The sequence below is a fragment of the Chelonia mydas genome, chromosome 6 (assembly GCF_015237465.2).
Source record: "Chelonia mydas isolate rCheMyd1 chromosome 6, rCheMyd1.pri.v2, whole genome shotgun sequence".
Lineage (NCBI taxonomy): Eukaryota > Metazoa > Chordata > Testudines > Cheloniidae > Chelonia > Chelonia mydas.
Genome location: NC_051246.2, coordinates 108,756,355 through 108,771,835, shown reverse-complemented (window position 1 = coordinate 108,771,835; position 15,481 = coordinate 108,756,355). Strand labels below are relative to the sequence as shown.

At 38.0% G+C, this 15,481-nt stretch overlaps 1 protein-coding gene across 1 annotated transcript in view; it reads left to right on the top strand.

Moving 5' to 3' along the window:
• Positions 1 to 14,563, top strand: part of SETD3 (SET domain containing 3, actin histidine methyltransferase) — a 71,494-nt gene extending 56,931 nt beyond the window's left edge. Inside the window, exons 9-13 of the mRNA XM_007064953.4 lie at positions 4,236 to 4,310; positions 6,797 to 6,963; positions 7,813 to 7,898; positions 10,634 to 10,794; positions 12,057 to 14,563. Coding sequence (XP_007065015.1) covers positions 4,236 to 4,310; positions 6,797 to 6,963; positions 7,813 to 7,898; positions 10,634 to 10,794; positions 12,057 to 12,503 — 936 coding nt within the window. The 3' untranslated portion in view covers positions 12,504 to 14,563. The remainder of the gene's footprint in view (positions 1 to 4,235; positions 4,311 to 6,796; positions 6,964 to 7,812; positions 7,899 to 10,633; positions 10,795 to 12,056) is intronic.
• The last annotated feature ends 918 nt before the right edge of the window (positions 14,564 to 15,481 follow it).

The window sequence follows — 15,481 nt, the reverse complement described above, 5'->3', positions numbered from 1 at the left end:
TCTGATTTGATCTGATGAAATGAGAATTCACAAGAGAATGGTTTGCCAGTCTTGCTTAGCCAACCACAAAGCTTCTGTATATTTCACAGTTTATACTTTCAAATTGTATTGTAAGTAAGTAGGGTGACTTATGTAAACAGCAAATATGACCTATTCTTCCATATTTTAGTAATCCAGTCCCTGTAAGGGAGAATTGATGTGGATGACAGGTCAGCATGTGCTAGCAGTCGTATTGTCATGAGTGAAGCTTAACTTAAATACTCAATCAGGCTGTAGTAATGATTTGCATTTTTCTGTTGATATTAGCAGTTTGGTTTATTAGATCATACAACGGGTTTATTTAAAGAGGATACCACTATGACTGGCTGTATCAAACACAGTGGAGTTCAGTCCTGGCTGATGATTTTTCTCTTTTTTTCTCTCCCATTGAAATGGTTACTTATTAGGTATGTTTTTCTTTAACCAGTGCCTTTTACAGCTGAGTACTTCTTGCAGAATCTGGTAGCTCTCTTACTTTGTTTCAAGGATAGATTTAGTATTTGACTATCCTCCAGTGTACAACATTTCTTAAACTTCATGAAACAATTTAAAAAGAAAAACCACTCTTGCAAGGCTTAGATGTAAGTATAGTGCTTACTGTAACTCTCATTGCCCTCTTCTTCCTTGACATTTTTGGAGAAGCTTGTTCATTTTCACATGGATGGTCCTTAATGAGTGCCTTCAAAAGTTGGGATTTAAAAAGAAAGAAGACAAATGACACTTCTAAGAAAAAAAAAAATTAAATTTAGCTAGCCCATATTAAAAACAATGTCAAGCAGGTTGTTTTAATTTAAGCTTCTGCTGATATTGGTAAAGTATTTTTTTGTTATGGTACGTGGTGAATAGATTTGGTGCAGAGGCAGCTTGGGGACCCAAAACCTGAGGATAAAGTGGAGAGTTCTCTAATCAGTTGTTCATATTACTTATGTTTGAGTAGTTTACTCTAAAGGAAATATATATCAATATATAAACAAAGAAGGTAGCTGAAAATTTTAGGAGCTGACTGTTATTGGCTATTGTTGAAATAGAAAAGCTCTGTTAGAACTTTCTTTTCATTACAAGTTTAGATTACTTAAATTATCAGAAGTAGGAGTAATACCCACAGAGATCAGTTTTACTCATCTACCCAGAATTATGTATTATAGTAGGCTTTGGGAGAGCGAGTGGGAGTCTCTTTGCTCTGATTATAGCGCATCCCGATGAAATACCTCAAGTGGACACTTGCTTCACTGCATGAATGTATGAAAAAGACAGTGTTGCATTCTCCAGTGTCTGTTCCAAAGGTAGTGTTTAAATGCCCCTTCATTCGGTCCCTGTTATAATGTCCCTATTCTTGCTTTATCCCACAAGTCTTTTTTTCCACATGCTAAATTATGAAATGCTCTTTGGGTTTTAGCTGGCATTAGGGCCATCCAGCTTTTTCTTGCTTCTGACGTTACTAATTAGATCAGCCTATGTCTAAGAACTACGTCAAAATGTTTGTCTTCATGCATTTCTCATTGTTGTTCTTCAGTGGGATTGTATTTTGACAGTCAAAGGTTGGTTACTTGCTACTAGAGCTTTGAATGAATAAACTAAATTATGCCTACTGGGCTTGGGCCATGCTTATCAAATCACTGGCCAAGCAAACTACTGCTTCCCCCTACACAACTTGATATTCATGAACTGGCCTGCTCCAGCAGTACACCTAAAGAGGGAGACAACTTGTTATCCATCTTCTGGAAAAGGAAGCAACTCCAGTGCTCATTTTCTTACTACTTCCCCTGTCTTAATTAACTTTGTAAATTGTGATTCTAGCACTATATTGGACTTTGCAGAGCAGCCCATTAGAAGTGCTGTTATTTTTAAAAGTTTGGCAGTCTAGTGAAACACACACTCAGCAAATTTGCAGCACTTTCTAAGACATACAGAATCCTTCTGTTTCCATCTAGGAATCCACAAATGCTTCAGATTCTTTCTGAAATCATTTTAGAAGATTTTAAGGGTTTTTTTTGTTTGTTTTTAATTTGAAAATGGTTTCTTTGAATTTATGAAGTAGCTAAGGAAACTTCAAGACATATGAATCTTTTGAGATAGTATCAAGGATTTCCTTCTGTCACAGAGAGGAAATTTTGGGATTGTTGCCACTGAAATTGGGATGCACATTTTTAACAGGGATGATATTTAACCATTAGAAAAGATTACGCAGGGGTGTGGTAAATCCTCTAGCACTAAGTCTTTAAATCAAGCTGACATGTCTTTCTATAAGATGTGCTGTATGTCAGCAGCAACTGATCCAATGGAATACAGGCCTGGATGCCGGAATCTCTCACCTCCATATTGGTACACATAACAAAATTCACATGGCAGGGGTGGGGCCAAGGCGTTTGAAGTGTGGGAGGGGGCTCAAGGCTGGGGTTGGTGTGTGTGGGGTGGGGGGGGTGGAGTGAGGACTCCGGCTGGGGGTGCGGGCTCTGGGGTGGGGTCGAGGATGAGGGGTTTGGAGTACAGGCTGCCCCAGTGCTATAGTGGGGAGAGAGGACTCCTCACAGCTCTCTCCCCACAGCAGCACCTGAGCTGGGGGAGAGAGGCACCTCTCTCCACCACAGCAGCTCCGGGGCTGGGGCTGTGGGATAGGTGTGTCTCCCCCAGCCTCAGCAGACCCGGGCTGGGGCTGGTTTGGGGCCAAAGGAGGGGCTTCTCTCCTCTTTCCCCTCTCTCTCCCCCCCGCCCCCCCCCCCCCCCCCCCGGCAGGTCCAGGGAAGGGCACCTCTGCCCCCAGACGTGGCAGGTCCAGAGCTGGGGGAGAGGCATCTCTCCCCACTGTAGCCCTGAGAGCCTGTGCAGCGCTTAATAGGCTGCTGTGCGGCAATGCAGTTTAGAGGGAACTTAAGTGACTGTGGCCTGTGTTATGCATCAGATCAAACTGGATAATCTAGGCTACAAAGAAAGTGTATAAAGGACTTGCAAAAGTATCACAAATTCATGGAATACATTTTTGAGCTGTGGCATCTATGTACAGTGCCATTATATGTGTCCCACAGGGCTCTGCTTATGGCTGCCATTTTGGATTTGCTGTGTCTGAGAAGAGTTCCCTGTGGTCACTATGAAAGCATTGTTTTGACTTACAAATGCGTGATTGAATATGCAAGCAGAAATTATTAATATGTAAACTGCCAGCCAAGCTTTCAAAGTAGCCTAAGGGGCTCCCTCCTCAGACAAAGCAAATCCAAGATGGCAGTCACAGTATAATACCTGTGTTCAAACATAATCTCTGTAAATGAAAACAAAGTTCTAATGAAGCTACAAGATCTAGCGAGAAAATCTGTGGCTTTTTGCAGTTTGTCCCCCAGGTTCACAACCTATTTTTACTACAGTGTAGTTATATAAATACTAAATTCAGAATACTTGTCACAAAAGTTGTTTCCTGATTGCACAACTTCATTATGTCTAGCATGGTCTCTGAATCCTTTATGATAGAGTCCATGTTGAATGTTATTATTCAAGAGCATACTAGATTTAACTTTTTTTAAAAAAAAAATAAATTTTAGGATGGTTTTACTTATTATAAGTATTTTTATTTTCATGATTTTTAAAAGAAATGTATTCAGGGTATGGTAAAGAAATCCAATCACCCCTCCCCCATCTGCTCCCACAGAAAAATCTCTTCAGTATTTGAGAATAATTGCTTAACTTTAGATAAAGGAATTATTTGCAAGTAAATTGGAGTTTTCTGAAGATGGTATCCCTTAAAGATTCCCAGTTATCCACTCCTCTTTCATTGAGAGAGATCGAAAATGCATTGATAGTTGAAGGGTTTGACACAGAATGTAGCATACTCAGTGCAGCGCTCCAGAGTGCCTCACAGGAGTGTCTTAAAACTCAAGAACTTTATAATAAGCTACTGGATTTAGCTAGGGACCCGCAAGTGTTGGTCTATGGAGGGTACTTCCCTCAGAGCTTTCCATTTACTTCAGGTAAGTAATTTCCTTCCTTGATCTTCTCTAGTGCAGAGATTTTTAATGTTCCTAACTAAGAAATGATTGCTTAAGATTCATAAAACATTTAGTACCAACCATGTTGCATCAGGTGAAGGAAAAGCAGGATGTGCAATTACTTTAGATAATATCCATCTCCAGTAAAAGGCAGCTTTATGAAAATGGGGAGGAAAGAAATGTAATATGCTAAAGACTCATTACTTTTTCCCCCTTGGGTAGATCACTACTGGCTACAATTTAGAAGATGACCGTTGTGAGTGTGTAGCGCTTCAGGATTTTAAGGCTGGAGAACAGGTAATGTGAGACAGTTATCCATTCCATGGCTATTTGGTGAAGTTTTATGCAGACATGTATTGTTCATGCAACTGACTATCTTGATGAAAATGGTGACGATTTCACACAAACGTCTGCTTGTCTACTTGATAACTAACCTCTAATGTTTTTATTAGCTGCAGAAGAGCCTTGCTAATCTGTAAATATAATCTGCACAAAAAGGGGTGCTCAGTATTTCTCTGTGAAGATTTAATAGCAGAGTCCTGTGGGTGAGGTCTTTGTATAAACACGGTTTTGTTGTAGTTGGATAATACCTTGTAAAGTATTAGTAAAACTAAATAAACTAAACTACAGTTGTCAAAATAATGAACATGATATATTCTCTGTCACACAATCATCTTTGCAAATCTCCTCTGTAGGAGTTGCGTGCTTCTTCCTGAGTAATAACCATTTCATGTATTTAATCACTGGGGAGTGTACACAGTACAGGCCACTGATCTAGAAATTGAAGATGTGGTTGGTAAAGGTCCATACCCAAAACTGCCCTCAATGCCTCAGGTTCCATCAGCAATTGCAGGTGGTAGAACTCTTGGTTTTGTTCAGTGCTTTTTTGTGCTTGAAATGTCTTGCATAGTTTTTATTTGACTAGTTTGTGATAGTCTAGTACTTGTCCAATCAACAGGTAATAAGAGGAGGTGTTATCAACAATCCAATAGACAAAGACCATTGGTCCAGGAGATATTTGACCTGTGCTGTATGTGCCCCAAAACCTTAGTCAGAATGAGAGAGGATCTTGAAAGTAAGGATCCTGGATTAAGACTCATCGGTCAAACCATTAAAATAGAAAGACCAAGACTCTAAAGCTTTGCCTACGTCAGGAAAAGTACCTGTTGATGAAAACAGGTACAGATGGAGTGGTGTTGAGCACAGAATAGCTGCAAATGTTAATGCTATTTGTTCACTGATCCAAGGACAAACTAAGCCATGTTCAGCACCAGTCCAGTGTAATGTAGACCAGACATGTATCAAGTCCCACGGTGTATTCTGAAGATATGAGTGGAAAGATGCTGACCCCACATCTTTCACTTCCAGTCTATTAAGAAATATGTATTAAATTGTTTAAAAAGTAGTATTTATCTAAAGAGGAGAAGCGTCTGTCGTCTAAAACCTGATGAATTGAGCTGTTTGAGATAGTATACAAAACAGTTTGTGCATGGAGTTTCCTTGACTGGCAGGGGCATGGATTCTGTGTTCAGATACTTAGTTTGTTGGGGATACTTTTTGTTCACAGGCAGGTTCCTTGCACTCATAGATGAGTGCAGGACTTGAACTCCTCTTTAGTTCTATTTTCTCCTTGGATTACAACCTTTGTACTCAAAAGAATTTTTAACAGATATGTCCCTTTATTCTTATCCTTCATCTTTTTCTAAAAGATATGCTGTAGTTGGATTTGAAGTAGGAATTAATACAGAGAAATCCTATGGTCTGTGCTATGCAAGAGGTCAGACTAGATGATCACTTCTGGCTTTAAAATCTATGACTATTAATTGTACACAAGGCTTGCCTAGGTCTGTGTCTTGTATCTATCCTAGAACTATCATTCATAGAATCATTGCTTTTATAATGCAAGCTTATTTAAGCAGGATTCCATAGATATACTTTTTTTAAAAGATGAACTCAAGATCCTTTAAGGATCTATAACTAGGACATTGTTTTTATTTCTAAAGGCAATGATTGTATTGCATCTGCATACAAGATAAATGTCTTATTTCTGTTGACAATTCCATTACTGAAAAAGGGTTCTTGTGGCTCAGAATGCAACAGCTGATGCTGTGGCTTGCTGTACCAAGTTCTTAATGCAGCCAAATGCTAGGTGAAAAATTGCACCATAAACTTATTAGTGATTTTTTTTTTTAAATTCTCAGTTCTTTTAAAACACTTGTTGCGGTGTATGCTGCTTCATCTAACATTTTAGATTGTAAGCTGTAAGAGGCAGGAAACATGTCTACATTTGTATGGCACCTAAAACAAAAGACATTACTATATATAAATATGGAATATATTTTTTGTAAGCGAGAGGACCATGGTGAATAAGTAGTCTTAAAGTACAAATTTGATTTAGAAAAAGTTTGGGGAAATGGGGATAATATAGAAAGCATCAGCTGAATACCTATAAGATGTCTTTATATGATATTAAATATCCTTAACACCATAGCAGTTATCTCCCCTAGCATGCAGGGTATAAAATAACAGGTCCATCTCAATATATGGAAATTTTGAACACATTGCACAACATCCTTGAAGTCTTATGGCAATAGTGTATGGTATTTTGAATCATTAAATGAAAATAAACATGCATTTTAGTCTTATAACCACATAAGTATTGTATTTCATGACAATATAACTTTTTTCAGTAAATAATTTTCCACTTATGTCCGTTTTGTGAGTTAATCTTAAGCTTCCCGGTCCCTTCCCCCTCCCCTTCACTTCTCTTTTCATCCTTCTAGATTTACATTTTTTATGGCACTCGGTCGAATGCTGAATTTGTGATCCACAGTGGTTTTTTCTTTGATAATAATTCACATGACAGAGTGAAAATAAAGCTTGGAGTGAGTAAAAGTGACAGGCTGTATGCTATGAAGGCAGAGGTCTTAGCTCGTGCCGGCATTCCAACGTAAGTAAAACAGAATGAACTGAGTTTTTTCTTTCATCCTTAAAATATTTCAAAATGTATACAGTCCAGTAGTGCATTATTAAAATTGTTCTGCAATAGTTTGCCTAGGCCTAATATCTTGTCTGTTTACATAGCAACTGACATACACTGTGATAATGAAGTTTAGTGCACTACTCAGATCTAAATAATCTAGTTTGGAGTGTATACAAGGAGGAATTAGATTTTCTTTAGTAAGTGCTTGGGTAAAAATAGTGAAAGAGTTAAATGTGAACCAATATGTGGCTTTCATTTCTTCCCTGTCCCTTCTCAAAATGTCCTGCAATGCTCAATTTGTCATCTATCATGGTTTCAACTATTTTTCCTTAGAAGAAACTGCTGTTAGTTCAGGCTGTAGTATGGTGGGCAGCAATCATGAAACATTGTTTTCTCAAGGGGCAAGGAACCATCCTAATGGAAACTATTATCCAGGCCCTTCTGTTGTTGAATATGTCAATAATTGATTGACTGATATTGAACCAATCATAATATTGCTGTTAACATTTTGAAATCAGCACTTAAGGTGAGATTATTCTTCTATATATTACTCATCTGGCTACTAAAATCAAGCATGAATTTATTATGAAAATCATATAAAAAGACATTTTAAATGTAAAACTGCCTGTCGTGTGGAGAAGTGATTGTTCTTTTTGGGGACAGGTTGGAGAAGTTCCTTCAGTTCAGACTCAGAAATTGGTGTGACCTCATATTTTTTCAGAATCTAATAATGTGACGTCTGTGTATATATTAAAGGTTTCATGTTGAAGCTACTACAGTCTAATTTGCATTCACTTTTTTTTTTTTTTGGGTCAGCTCCAGTGTTTTTGCCTTGCACTCCACTGAGCCTCCAATATCTGCTCAGCTTCTGGCGTTCCTTCGAGTGTTTTGTATGAGTGAAGGTAAAACATTCACAAATATTCCAATTGATGGAGGGTTTTTTAAGTGAGAAGAGAAGAGATGTTCATATGAAACAAAGCTAGAAAACTTTAAAATTAATGTTTTATGGGAAAATGGAATAGGGATTGGGAACACAGAACAGAACATGGTCCTCTTCTGCATCATTCTTAAATTAATAGAACATTAGAGGACATTGAGTTTTCTAAAAGTATGTAAAATTGCATTAGTCCACATTCTTGGGTCATGTGGTATGAGGAGTGTGCTGAGAGCATGAGAATTTTTTGGGACTTTCTCCTCAAAGCAGCAGGTGTGGTGAATGTTCTAATTTTGAAGGGTACCATATAGTACATCATAACTGCCTTTTTTCCTCCTTGTGATTTGTAATTGATTACTTTTGCTCTCCAGTCTTATTTAGTCAAAGGTTAAAAAATGGCCCACAATGCAAGGTCATATAAGTCCAAAAGTTTGCCGCACGCTTATAGTGACAGCATTTCAGTCACCCTTTACCACTAGATTCTTCTGGGAGTGGAATTGGAAAATACTGCACTATAGCAGAAATCAAAGACACACCTCAAAGTTGTCAATTTGCACATATAAATCAACATTTTTGATTATTCATAATCTATAATCAGCTTGTCTTGTGAAGTAAACTTATCAGAGCCTTACTTCCATGCATGTGTGTAGTTGCACCAGGAAAAATGTATGCACAGTCATTAACTATGCACCTAATTTGTGCATGTAATAACTTAATTGGTGGATACAATCACAACTGTTTGCTAATTAGGCACAATTATGTACCTAATCTTGCATACGCTGTTGCACTTGCATTTATGAAAATAATCCAACAACCTGTTTTTGGAGGTTATAGGAAAGAACTGTTCGTTTCACAGCAGGGAGAGCAACCACATCCAGTAGGGTTACTCTGCACATTTAAGTTACTATGTACCTAGATGCTAGCAGGTACACTAGAGGCATGTTAAGTTTTATGTATATATTGTATTGTATTTTATTTATTTTTGTTCACCTAAGAAGACATACATTAAATGTATTAATAACTTCACGGCCTTGTGTTCCAGTCTCGTTGGATTTTTTAAAAGAAATCTTTATTTTTTTTTAAGGTGATATTGATAAAGGGGGCTCTGTAGTATTTAATAAAGTGGTTTGTGTCACCACATCCCTAACTCATCCTCTACCTTCCCCATCCTCCAACAGCCCCTCCTGTGAAATTAAAAAGTATGCAAATTAGATATCTTTGTCCCATTATCTATTGTATTAGTTTCATGATTAGTGAATTATTTATATGGCTCCCACCAAATATATCTATTTACCTACTTCGTAGTTGAGTGGAGGCCTTTTTCATTTCATGTCACTTTTGAGGGTTGTAGGAATGGCTTGCAGGATTTCTGATATGTCAAAGGTGTTGATCTTTTTATAGTTTAAACTGTCTGATACTTTAACCCTAAATTCATAACGTATACATATACGTCTGCATTATTACCTGTGCTCTCGTGATACATGAGATTTTTGACTAGTTTATATTGCCCTTCAGAAAGACTACAAGTTTTGTATTATATACTTTGGGACTATAATTTGTTTTGATATCTGTGGCTTTATGGGGAAAGATAGCGGAGTGGTGGTTCATGTGTGTACATTCTAATCTCTGAAAAGCTGTTGCTTCATATGCTGGAAGTTTGGGGGATACTGTTGGCGCGTACGTTTGTGCTTTCTTTAGAATTCTAAATGAGTGTGGACTTTGGGACTGAACTTCTTTTGATTTCAAAGAGATGATGTCATAATGATTACATAATAAGCATAATTCTTCAGGGACGTGGAAGGGATTGGTGAATTTTCTCTTCTACGAAATATACCTAGAGTGCATTTGCTATATTATCATGAAATGTACTGGTGTGCAATTGAGGTATGTGTCCTAGACACTCAGCATGAAAACTGCAATTATTGTCTGTATTTAAACTGTTCAGTGAGGAGCTGTATGACACGAATCATTGATCCGTTGGTGAGAAGTCCCTTGCCTTAGTAACTCTTTCATCAACAAATGAAACTTACTTACATGTCACTGAAGTCTATTGTATAAAATGTTAATACCAACTTTTGTAATGTTTAATTTGAAGTTTGTGATATACTGCTTTGCAGGAGAGTATTTTGGTAATTAAACGGTTAAGATAATGAAATTTGTGTAATGCTGTCACAAACCACTTGACATTTTCTATGAGGCACTTTTGATGGATGTCTTTTGACCAACAGTATTCAGTTTTTTTTACTGAAAAAAAAAAATAGCCTTTAACAATAGAAAAAGAAATCTATTGCTATTTATCCAATAAAAGAAACATTTCAGGGAGCAGTGTATAAATACACCCAACTCTAAAGTATCACCCCCTTGTTCTGTTTATCACCATCAAGGATTATATGCGACATTGTATCTGTAATTGGCATACAAAGTAAGAGTTATGATGCGTCTTTTAAGCCAAAATGTTCAAAAGGTTATTTAAGAATGGAGCTGAAGGTTCCTTTTTCTGCTAACCTCAAGATTTCCAGATGCTACTTTGAGGGGAGTACTAGAAATAGCCAGATTGTTGGATCATTCCTTTTAAGGGGAGAGGATTTTTTTCTCCAGCAATATAAAATCATATTATTGAAAATGAAGCTTTCTAAGTTTTGTCAACTACCATAGTGAATGGTGAGATTGTTTTTAACATATTGTTTTTCATAATTATTGCAGAAGAGTTGAAAGAACACTTAATAGGAGAGCATGCTATTGACAAAATCTTCACTCTGGGCAACTCTGAGTTTCCAGTTAGCTGGGACAATGAGGTTAAACTTTGGACGTTCCTTGAAGCCAGAGCATCCCTTCTTTTGAAAACCTATAAAACCACTGTGGAGGTAAAACTACCAAGAACCTGTAAATCTGTACAATCTTGAAGTTTTTGCATGGTGATTCTAGCAAAACAAAACTTCATTTCCTCCCCCCGCACCCCCTCAATCTTCTTTTAATTGAGTTTATCTTAGTTATGTGACCATTCATTTTTCACTTGTTTTTTCAATTATAATTTATAATAATATATATAGCCAAAGAAAATAAAGCACGTAAGATTTTGGCAATCTGTTTTCATTTGTTTTCATGATTTTGTAAATTGTTGCTCCTTGTTTTTTCCACTGGTAAAATGTGGAATCAGTTTTAACTTGCTGTGTCTTTTTATATTTTCTGAATTATCTACTAGACCAAGGGAGGGCAAACTACGGCCTGCAGACTGGATCTGGCCCATCAGGGCTTTCAATACGGCCTGCGGGCTGGATCTAGCCCATGGCTCAGCAGGGCTAAGGCAGGCTCCCTGCCTTCCCTGGCTCCACACCGCTCCCGGAAGCAGCATGTTTCTACAGCCCCTGGAGGAGGGGGGCAGAGGGCTCTATGCGCTGCCCTCGCCTGCAGGCACCGCCCCCCGCAGCTCCCATTGGCCAGGACCGGGAACTGCAGTCAATGGGAGCTTCGGGGGTGGTATCCACAGGCAAGGGCATCATGTGGCAGAGCCGCCTGCCCCACCCCACCCCCAGGAGCCACTGCCGGACATGCTGGCCACTTCTGGGAGCGGCTTGGGGCCAGGGCAAGCAGGGAGCCTGCCTTAGCCCCGCTGCATGCCGCTGCCACCCCAGAGCCACTCTAGGTAAGAGGCGCCAGGCCAGAGCCTGCACCCCGAACTCCTCTTACACCCTGCACCCCAAACCCTGCCCTGTGCCTCCTCCTGCACTCCACACCCCCCACCTGCACCCCAATTCCCTGCCCTGAGCCTCCAACCCCCACCTCACCCCTACATTCATGGCCCTGCATACAATTTCCCCACCCAGATGTGTCCCTTGGGCCAAAAAGTTTGCCCACCCCTGTACTAGAGTAACACATCTAGAAAGTGTATCACTTTTTTTATTTGCTTTCACTACAGCTATCCTTAAAACTTACTGACTTGAGCTTCTGCAAGCTGATCCATGTGGGGGGACCTGTGCTCCTTTATGGATTCCCATGGACTTCAGTAGGGCTCCATACAGGCATAAAAATCTGCCTATGTGGATCAGCTTACAAGATCTGGAGCCTTTGTTATTGCAGGACAAAAGTTGGATGGATTTTATTCATAATTTTCACTTTTTTCCTCCAGGATGATAAATCCTTCTTGGAGACCCATGACCTTACCTTCCATGCGACAATGGCTATCAAATTGCGTTTAGGTGAAAAAGAGATTTTGGAGAAAGCAGTGAAGAGTGCAGCTGCTAACAGAGAGTACTATAGTAGACAAATGGCAGAAGGAGCCCTACTTCCTAAATATGAAGAGAGCAATATTGCCTTGCTAGAGAACACTGTGGCAGACTCTAGACTCCCAATTGTCTTGAGAAACCTAGAGGAAGAAGCAGAGGAACAAGGGGACTTAAAGATTGATGAAACTATTGATGCAGAAGTCACAGAGAATGGGTTTGTAAATGGTGAAAAAACTCTACTTAATGGGACCAAATCAGAAAATGAAAATCTAAATCAAGAGGAAAGCAACAAAGACACTGAAGATGCCAAAGAATCTTCTTCAGACAGTACTGATGAGGTTAAAGAATAGTCAAAAAATAAAGTTTGACTTCATTGTGAAATTAAAATTAGCAGAAGTTTATGAACAGTGCATTTACATTGGTGTGTTTCTTTGTTAAAATTTCTCTTTCTGCAGAGGAAAATGTTTTTGCTGCTTTATATAAAGATGATTTTTTAAGTTATTTAAAAATTTTATCATCCCTTTTCAATTAAGATTGCCATCTTGCTTTCAGGAAAAAACTGGGGGAAAAGGTGCCTTTGCAAGATTTTGCAGACCTTTGTGGGACAAATGTATTTTCTTCTTGGGAAAGAATTAAGCTCTGCTATCTGCTGTGCTTTTGTTGTTCTGTCACTCTTGACTACTGAAATTAAAATTTTGCTCTGCCTCCTGCCAAGAAAAGCAGAAGGCAGGACTGACTTGGTATTCAGCATAAAAGTAGGAGAGCAGTACAGCAGAAAACTGAATAAGAGGATCAGAAACTTGGGAGACTGGAGGAAAACCTGTTTAAAACCAGGTACACCAGTCCAAAAAAGGTAAGGTGGCAACCTTATTTTCAATAGTTTTAAATGTTGCTGAGAATCCTAATTATATACACTTACAGTGATTTTGAAGGATTTCAGTTTACTTTTGTGTTTTGTTTACTGTATAAAAACATTTCATCTTTCTCCTTGAATCACAGTTAGGCTACTGTAGTACATCATCCACCTAATTTTAAAGGCTGACTTTTATTTTAAAATGGTACCTTCTTATTTAAATGTTGGCAAGGTAATGGAGAGGTTGAAAGCAGATAGGCCAAGCCACAGCTTTAAACTGTGTGGTTCAAAGTGAGGTAGCTTCCTAGCTTCTTCACATTTTCACAGTTAGCTAGAGATTTTCAAAGCTACACTTTTGGCTAAAACCATTATTAAAACGAAAACATGAGTAATACTCCTGTCTTCTACTTTTTCATTTTTATGTAGTATTGGATGTAACACTGAATATGACAGCTATTTACCAATCTTATTTAGACTTCATCTATTGGCTAATATATATTTGATTCTGTTTTCCTGAAGGAAAAGGTAAGCAGGAGTATTTTTGGTTTGGGGAAGACCAAAATCAACCCGGGTGCATACTTTACCATTTAAATTGTGTCGTGGTCTGATGCACATTGGGTTACATCCACAATGCTAGCTATGTCTGCTATCCAGCAGTATTGGTCACCCCTCTCCTATACATTGTGAATTCTTTCTGAAAGCAATTGCAGCTCAGTGCAATAATGAAGTGAGGGTAGTGTCAAAGCTTTTCTTTGATATTTCCCAGTTTAGGAGGAGTGAATAATAAACAGTTTAATTCTGAGCTCAATTTTAAGGACTTTCCCTTTTAGCATATTTTATCTTGAAAAGTTCAAAATAATAGAAAGATTGGGCAAGCTTGGATGACTGCTTAAATTTTAATGAATGTAGCAACTTGTTTATCCAAGATTGGTTGCATTAAAATGCCTTTTGACATTTACAGTCTTTTATTTTAGATTTTTGCTTCTTTTACATTACAACTTGAAAAATGTGCTTTTGCATTAATCGTTGGTGCAATACACATGTCAAAAAGTGACTTTCATATTGCCATAGCAACTTTGGAATCCAATGAGATGTAAAAAAAAAAAATGTTAAATAGTTTTTTCTAAATATTTCACTGAGAATGGCATGTTGCCATTACACTGGGGATATTGTTTCCCCACTAAGTAACTAGAGGCTGGACCGATATTTTTGTAACTAAAATGCTGCTTGTAGGTAGAACAGCATGCATTGTCATCCTGAGAATTTAAATGTCATACAAAAGTCACAATTCTTCAGCTTTTATTAGAAACAATACTCTTTCATTCCTGCTTCTGCCAATTTCACTGCACGTATATCGTAGAAGGCGATATGAAATTCTGAAACTAGCTCTCCCTAAACATTTTCACTGTAATCCAAAATCTAAATGATTTGGTTCAATCTGATGCACTGTATTTTGTTCCAATATTTGCTGTTAACTATGGCTTAGCAAAACTTGTGGTGACCACAGGCAGGAGGAATGTGTGGGTTTTCTTGAATAAAGCATAGTTCTACAATGTCTTTGCTAGTAAGCGTATTACACAAACAAAAAATACCTAACCCTACCTAAAATTTACATGGCCTTTCTCTTAATAGAGAGAGAAGGAGGGAAACTTACTACATTTCAGTACTCCACAGAGGGCACTAGTCAAATCAAGAGTGATCATGATAAGAAGTGTGGTAAATGCTGATCTATTAAGCAGTCTCATCTTCCTATTTTTGATCTGTTTGTGTTACCTAGGAAAAACATGTTGGATACAATATTGCAGAATAGTCTAATCTTGTAGTTTACATTTCTACTCATTAGATGTAACTGATGCCTCAAAGAAATATTAATCTAAAATCTTCCCTCCCCCTTCAATTTTCAAATGCTTAAGGGATAATTATTTTGGCACTGATAAGCCCTTATAGCCATCTGTCATGAAAACAGACCCTTCAAAAGCATTTTAAAGTTAACTTTCTTAACGTTTTGGTATTGTGGCTGTTCACACTAATCCTAGGATAAATGCCAAATATTGCTTCTGTTTAGTTAGCTATATGTAGTAGTCTTGTAAATGGAAAACAGTCTGCGAAATCTGACTGTCTAAGAAATAAAAAAGAATATTTCCTTTGAATTCTGCATGAAAACCTATCTGTTGAGGGTCATTTCCCTAACAACCTGTAACTTGTACAAACTTATTTGGCTTTGTACAGTATGTCCATGTCTTTACTACAGGTGAGACTTAAGCTAAAATTGCAGGCTAAACTAAGGATACAAGTGGTGTTTTAGGAACTGGGCTAAATTTAAATGCTTTCTCTCTGTACATTTCTTAAATGGTCACTCGTACAGAAAATATACTTAACCTCAGCATGTTTAAAGTAGCTTAGCCCTTAGCAAGGAATGATCATAGAGCTGCAAGTGAGGTACTTAAGGCACACTGTCATGTTGTACAAATAAAT